Consider the following 8,416-nt stretch of genomic DNA (forward strand, 5'->3'; position numbering starts at 1 on the left):
TGTGTGTGTGTGTGAGGGATCAGTGTGTGAGGGATCAGTGTGTGTGTGTGTGTGTGTGTGTGTGTGTGTGTGTGTGTGTGTGTGTGTGTGTGTGTGTGTGTGAGGAATCAGTGTGTGTGAGGGATCTGTGTGTGAGGGATCTGTGTGTGTGTGTGTGTGTGTGTGTGTGTGTGTGAGGAATCAGTGTGTGTGTGTGTGTATGTGTGTGAGGGATCTGTGTGTGAGGGCTCTGTGTGTGTGTGTGTGTGTGTGTGTGTGTGTGTGTGTGAGGGATCAGTGTGTGTGTGTGTGTGTGTGTGTGTGTGTGTGTGTGTGTGTGTGTGTGTGTGTGTGAGGAATCAGTGTGTGTGTGTGAGGGATCAGTGTGTGTGTGTGTGAGGGATCAGTGTGTGAGGGATCAGTGTGTGTGTGTGTGTGTGTGTGTGAGGAATCAGTGTGTGTGTGTATGTGTGTGTGTGTGTGTGTGTGTGTGAGGGATCTCTGTGTGTGTGTGTGTGTGTGTGTGTGTGTGTGTGTGTGTGTGTGTGTGTGTGTGTGTGTGAGGGATGTGTGTGTGTGTGTGTGTGTGTGTGTGTGTGTGTGTGTGTGTGTGTGTGTGTGTGTGTGTGAGGGATCAGTGTGTGTGTGTGTGTGTGTGTGCGGGATCAGTGTGTGAGGGATCAGTGTGTGTGTGTGTGTGTGTGTGTGTGTGTGTGTGAGGGATCAGTGTGTGTGTGTGAGTGTGTGAGGGATCTCTGTGTGTGTGTGTGTGTGTGTGTGTGTGTGTGTGTGTGTGTGTGTGTGAGGGATGTGTGTGTGTGTGTGTGTGTGTGTGTGTGTGTGTGTGTGTGTGTGAGAGATGTGTGTGTGTGTGTGTGTGTGTGTGTGTGTGTGTGTGTGTGTGTGTGTGTGTGTGTGTGTGTGTGTGTCTGTGTGTGTGTGTGTGTGTGTGTGTGTGTGTGTGTGTGTGAGTCCCCTGCAGTGATTAAATGCACTGTGACATGAATCCTTAGTGCAGAGTAAATCCTGTGACATCACTGAAGCACTTGTCAGTGCCAGGTTTCAGTCTCCACACCTACACACACTGTTGTGTAGTTGTAGTGTATCTTCTCACACAGATGTTTACACACTCAGCTGTGTGTGTATCAGATCTGTGAGCAGACTGTTTATGAGCTACGTGTAATAATCACATGCTCTGTCTTCTGTGCTGAAGATTTTCTCTGTCTGTCTCTCAGGAACACTTCACTCCCGAGTGTAAGTTTAAGGAGTCTGTGTTTGAGAATTATTACGTCACCTACTCGTCCATGTTGTACCGGCAGCAGCAGTCGGGTCGAGCCTGGTACCTCGGCCTCAATAAGGAGGGACGAGTGATGAAGGGAAACCGTGTTAAAAAGACCAAACCGGCCGCTCACTTCATCCCTAAACCTCTCAAAGGTGTGTGTACAGTCTGATCCCACTCTGTTTACAGTCTGATCTGTTTATCTAATGTGTCTAATCTATTAAAGGGTGTCGGTTCTACTGAAAACACCTCCCATGGCAAAATTCTAACAAGCTTTCACACACTATACAGCCAAAAGTTTGCGCACCCCTGACCATCACACCCATATGTGAATCCTGCCCAAGCACACAGTTGTCCAGAAGGTCTCTGTGTTCCAGCAGGAAAATCTCTCTGTCACCATGACGACATGGTGGGTTAAAGGTTAGAGTGAAGAACTCGAGTGTCCTGCACAGAGCCCTGATTCTGACTCAACCCCACTGAACACCTGAACTGACCTGGAGTCTGATCTCACTAATGCTCTTTTAGAACAGTGAAGAGAACTGTTTTTAAATGAGACGTTTAACATTCAGGTGTTCATGTACTTTTACCCATACAGTGTACGTGTATTAAATGTGTGTGTGTGTGTGTGTGTGTGTGTGTGTGTGTGTGTGTGTGTGTTTAGTTGCCATGTACAGAGAACCCTCGCTTCATGACATGACTGAATTCTCTCGAAGCGGGACTCCGACGAAGAGCCGCAGCGCATCAGCTATGGTGAACGGAGGGAAGATCGCAAGCCAGTCAACATAACAAGGAGACGCAGTAAGAGGTCGTAGCAAGGCGGCGTGAGGCTCTGCACAAAAAACATACACGTTTACAAGTTTTCAGCTAAAAATCACTGTGATGACATCACAAGCGCAAAACTGGACGAATCCAAGCCATTGGACTTCATCAGCGTTCTGCATCATCTTCAAACACGTAGCCTGAATAAACCGCTGCTTTTCTCATCCTTTTTCTTCTAAACTGTGTTTCTGGACAAAATCTACTTTACCTGCTTCTAAACCTGCTAAAGTAGCTGCTGGTCTCATACACGGCGCACTGAGACGGCGAGCATGTCGGAGCGTCCAGCCTCCTGTAGCACATCATCACTGTTAAACACACTGATGGAGTTCTGGCTCTTTCTCTGACAGTCTCGCTCACATGGAATTACTGTTTTGTGCAACCAAAGAAGTCCTTTGTCTTCAATCGTGGAGAGCGAACGAGAATCAAACAGGAGAGAGAGAGTGTTCTGTCACTGTACCCTGTTTGTAGGGGGACTCATCATATTGTACCATACCATGAATACAGTGTAGCTGAAGCTGTGGAGATTCACTCCCTCACTCACTCCGGGTGTAATTACTGCCCTCTGTGTGAAGGTATAGCACAGTAAAGAAATGTTTACACTTTTAACACATCTCCGTCCACAATTTTGGGAAGGAAACTGCCTCATATTGGAAACAGCAATGCCTTCTGGGTAATTTCTGCTCTTAAAGTCCACACTGATGATCACTCGATCCCTCCATCCTGCATTCGTCTGGTCAGAATGAAGTGAAGCCCTTCAGAGGCGTGTAAAGTGTGTGGAAGAGAGCGAGGGAAGTGTTTCGGTTCATCTCAACTTTGAATTGATGTCTTCCTTTACATCCTGCTTTCAGTTGTTTCCATGGTGATTGAATGTCAGATGCATCAGGATCAGTTTTTAAGTGAAAGTGAGTTATAAAAAATGCATCGCTTCTACAGGGCTAAATTAATTCTTCATCATTTCTGTACGTTGCTATTAAGTTGAGTTCAGAAAATATTTGCGTTGCATGGGACACACTGTGGGGAAAAGCTGCATGTTTTATAGCTGTGTGTGTGTGTGTGTGTGTGTGTGTGTGTGTGTGTGTGTGTGTGTGTGTGTGTGTGTGTGTGTGTGTGTGTGATATAATAAACTGATGGCAGAATAATGGAACATGTCTGTGATCTGCTGAGTGAGTGGTTTGTGTAAACGAGGTATATGTTTACACGTCAGTGATGTTTACGACGCTTCAGAGCCGTGTGGAGAGATGACGTGAGTTTAACAGCCTTTTAATAAAGCGTGTATTAAACACTTCATCACCTGTTCTCATGACGACAGTGTCTTATTCAGCTATACTGTGATCTGAGCTGTAGTGGGTAGGGAGATTTTTACTGGCATTGCATGATATTAGATACATGTAATGTGAAATCATTCAATAAATACATGTTGCTTTCAGATTCTTTGTTAGTGTGTGACATGTTTCACCACAGGAGAAGGAGAAAGGGGTGTGTGTGTGTGTGTGTGTGTGTGTGTGTGTGTGTGTGTGTGTGTGTGTGTGTGTGTGTGTGTGTCTTTATTCTTTTCCTTCTTCATGTTGTTTTGTGTAGAATTTCAGTGGAGTTTTGTGTTTTTAAGAACTTTGAGGTGACATTTTCTCACTGAAACATACTGACACGACGATGCACAATTAAAATTCACGCTGATTATATAAATAATTATTTAACTTATTTTCTACCTTCATTCTTTCTATTTTATTGTGTTCTTAGTGATTATGGCGCTGATGTCACCGGGAAACTATTGTTACTCTTGATGTATTTGCTAGCGCTGATGGCGATTCATAGGAGAAAACTATGAAATGAACACCCACCCACCTAGACACACACACACACACACACACACTCACACACACGCGCAAGTGCACACACACACAGAGACTTTAAGAAGAGTGTACAGAGAACGAGGTGATAAATCTGGAATAAATAAAGGACAAAAGTGTTGCTGCATTGTTCTCTTGAGGAAAAGATGAAGCAAATCCCCCTGCATCAGAAGGGCATTGTGGGCATTGTGAATCTGAATCATGAGTGAATCTGAATCATGTGTGAATCTGAATCATGAGTGAATCTGAATCATGTGTGAATCCGAATCATGAGTGAATCTGAATCATGTGTGAATCCGAATCATGAGTGAATCTGAATCATGAGTGAATCTGAATCATGAGTGAATCTGAATCGTGTGAATCCGAATCATTAGTGAATCTGAATCATGTGTGAATCTGAATCATGAGTGAATCTGAATCATAAGTGAATCTGAATCATGTGTGAATCTGAATCATGAGTGAATCCGAATCATGTGTGAATTTGGATTATGTGTGAATCTGAATCATGAGTGAATCCGAAACATGAGTGAATCTGAATTATGACTGCAGTGTAACTTCATCAACCTTCTCATTGTGTCTGTGAATAATAAGGACAGAGAAGTGCAAGTGTCCCTTTATATTTATTCACAAAAACATTAACAAATTAATCTTGTTTACATATAAATAGTGGACCTGAGTTTACTGAATAAAAACCTACCGTACATTTACATTACTGTACCTACCGTACATTTACATTACTGTACCTACTGTACATTTACATTACTGTACCTACCGTACATTTACATTACTGTACCTACTGTACATTTACATTACTGTACCTACCGTACATTTACATTACTGTACCTACCGTACATTTACATTACTGTACCTACTGTACATTTACATTACTGTACCTACTGTACATTTACATTACTGTACCTACCATACATTTACATTACTGTACCTACCGTACATTTACATTACTGTACTTAGTGTACATTTACATTACTGTACCTACCGTACATTTACATTACTGTACTTAGTGTACATTTACATTACTGTACTTAGTGTACATTTACATTACTGTACTTAGTGTACATTTACATTACTGTACTTAGTGTACATTTACATTACTGTACCTACTGTACATTTACATTACTGTACCTACTGTACATTTACATTACTGTACCTACCGTACATTTACATTACTGTACCTACTGTACATTTACATTACTGTACCTACTGTACATTTACATTACTGTACCTACCGTACATTTACATTACTGTACCTACCGTACATTTACATTACTGTACCTACTGTACATTTACATTACTGTACTTAGTGTACATTTACATTACTGTACCTACCGTACATTTACATTACTGTACCTACCGTACATTTACATTACTGTACCTACTGTACATTTACATTACTGTACCTACCGTACATTTACATTACTGTACTTAGTGTACATTTACATTACTGTACTTAGTGTACATTTACATTACTGTACCTACCGTACATTTACATTACTGTACTTAGTGTACATTTACATTACTGTACCTACTGTACATTTACATTACTGTACCTACTGTACATTTACATTACTGTACTTAGTGTACATTTACATTACTGTACCTACTGTACATTTACATTACTGTACCTACTGTACATTTACATTACTGTACTTAGTGTACATTTACATTACTGTACCTACTGTACATTTACATTACTGTATCTACTGTACATTTACATTACTGTACTTAGTGTACATTTACATTACTGTACTTACTGTACATTTACATTACTGTATCTACTGTACATTTACATTACTGTACTTAGTGTACATTTACATTACTGTACCTACTGTACATTTACATTACTGTATCTACTGTACATTTACATTACTGTACCTACCGTACATTTACATTACTGTACTTAGTGTACATTTACATTACTGTATCTACTGTACATTTACATTACTGTACCTACCGTACATTTACATTACTGTACTTAGTGTACATTTACATTACTGTACTTAGTGTACATTTACATTACTGTACCTACCGTACATTTACATTACTGTACCTACTGTACATTTACATTACTGTACTTAGTGTACATTTACATTACTGTACCTACTGTACATTTACATTACTGTACCTACTGTACATTTACATTCCACCTGCACAAGATCCAGTAATATTTCTGTTTTCTACTTTATTTATTATTTAAGTTTAGAAAACATCCACAGGGTTTTTGTCTGTTGCAAAACTTATTAGGAAAATGAATATTAAAAAGAAAAGTACAGTAAGAATGATCTGCTATTGTTTTACTAGTTATGGTTCAGTATAATGCTGAATTGTACAAATACACATTTGTGCTCATGAAAAATGACAGCAATACATCACAAATCAAATGAGCACATTGTTAGGACTTTATCGTTTAGAATAATAAACAGTTTAAATGAATTCATCACTAGCCAGCTAACGCTAATTAACAGCTAATTATGCTAGCTAATGGAATTTAGCTGAAAATAGTTAGCAATGTAAATTACTTCCAGGAATAAACTCCATTCTACCAAATCAGATTTCTGTTGAAAATTCATTACATAGATCATTAACATCTAACAGCTGATTTATCTGTGAAAGCACACACACACACACACACACACACACACACACACACACACACACACACACACACACACACACACAAGCTTTCTGTCGTGCATTTATATTTCAGTAGCTGTTATAAATAATGCAGGACTTTCATCTTAAAATAAATTCTGTAAAACTGCATTATGGAGCTGCAGATTAGCATTGATTAGCATTTATACTCAAGTGCTGCCACACACACACACACACACACACACACACACACACACACACACACACACACACACACACACACACACACACACACACACACACACCTATGCTCAAACTGTGTGTGAAGGTCTGCAAAGCTGTGCAGTTTTAGGGGTTATTAGCAGGAATTAGCTAAAGACTTTGTGTCTTCAGAAACATGGCTGACATCAAGACAGACTGAAGCTAGTAGATTAGCCAATCAGAAAGATTTGCTACAGCAAAGCAAATAACATTGCGACATGTGATGATGTGCACAGATCTGAGTTAAAGTTATCACTGCACTGCTATGTGCATCATTGATAAAAGCTGCACAGACATTTTAATTCTGCTTTCAATTTGAAACCAACTTTGTTCCCACATAGTCCTCGTTTCTCACATTCATTTCACTGAAGCTTGTTTTTATGCTAGTGTGTCTTAGTGTGTTTGTGCTAACTGCCCACACAAGCACCATGTACACACAGAGCGACTGGTGTGTGTGTGTGTGTGTGTGTGTGTGTGTGTGTGTGTGTGTGTGTGATAGATGAATATCACGTTATATACCCCTGAGACACATAGCTTTAAATAATGAAACCCTAAATAATATAACGTTATGCTTTAAAGCTGTGCATGATGATGTCATTTTAATCAGAGTTAAATCTGAATCTGAGATCCACAGAGCTGGGTAATGTTCTACAGTGTGTGTAGGAGAAGTTAGAGGGAGGTGTGAAGTCATGAGGGACAGATCAGATCGGCCATCTGCTACTCTACAGCTCATATTTTACAAGAACGCTAACATTCTAAGAAAATCAAGAAAGGAGAGAAGAGAGAATTATCATCTGTACAGAATCAACAGCATCATAACATCGGATCTGATCAGCATGATATACCATCACACACACATAATCTCAACAATACACACATACACACAAACTCACACACACAGTCTCAAATATATATAAATATACACATACACTCTCACACAAACACACACATATACACTCTCACACACAAAGTAAACTATGTATTGATTTGGAAAAAAGCATTAACTTATCTGTCAATGTGGTCAATATCAATGTGCTCACTCTGTTAATGAACACACACACACACACACACACACACACACACACACACACATTGAGTTGATCAGTCTGTGTTACACAGCACCGGTTCATGGATGATGCTAATCAATAGTGCAGAAATGGCAGGGAAAGATCAGCAAAACACACACACACACACACACACGTAGGTATGCTTCATTGTATGCACTGTGTGATGATCAGGGTATGATATAAAGCAGTATTGCTGTTTTTTTTTGTACTGAGGTGTACAAAAACATGTACAGCATGTAAATGAAATTAGTTCATATTGATTATCTGACCAGATCAGAGGAATAATCACACTGATCATCTGCTGACCTTCAGTGCTGTGACATATGAGCTGAGACACAGTCACTACTGAAGGATCTCTGACTACACAGATAAACTAATCCATCAAACACACACACACACACACACACACACACACACACACACACACACACACACACACACACACACACTTCACAGCTTCTGTTCTATAAACATAAGTCATTAAATTCAGTAAAGTATTTCAGTAATGAACTGCAGAGTAAAATCAGACCATTAAACATGAACGTGTGTCAGGC

The 8,416-nt window shown here is 40.0% G+C and overlaps 1 protein-coding gene across 1 annotated transcript in view; it reads left to right on the plus strand.

The window, feature by feature from the left end:
* Positions 1 to 3,181, plus strand: part of fgf13b (fibroblast growth factor 13b) — a gene marked incomplete at its 5' end in the record, with an annotated part of 8,250 nt that extends 5,069 nt beyond the window's left edge. Inside the window, 2 exons of the mRNA XM_027158430.2 lie at positions 1,215 to 1,413; positions 1,920 to 3,181. Of these exons, the coding sequence (XP_027014231.1) occupies positions 1,215 to 1,413; positions 1,920 to 2,044 (324 nt within the window). The remainder of the gene's footprint in view (positions 1 to 1,214; positions 1,414 to 1,919) is intronic.
* Positions 3,182 to 8,416: the final 5,235 nt, after the last annotated feature.

This window comes from Tachysurus fulvidraco, chromosome 20, assembly GCF_022655615.1.
Source record: "Tachysurus fulvidraco isolate hzauxx_2018 chromosome 20, HZAU_PFXX_2.0, whole genome shotgun sequence".
NCBI classification, from domain to species: Eukaryota; Metazoa; Chordata; class Actinopteri; order Siluriformes; family Bagridae; genus Tachysurus; species Tachysurus fulvidraco.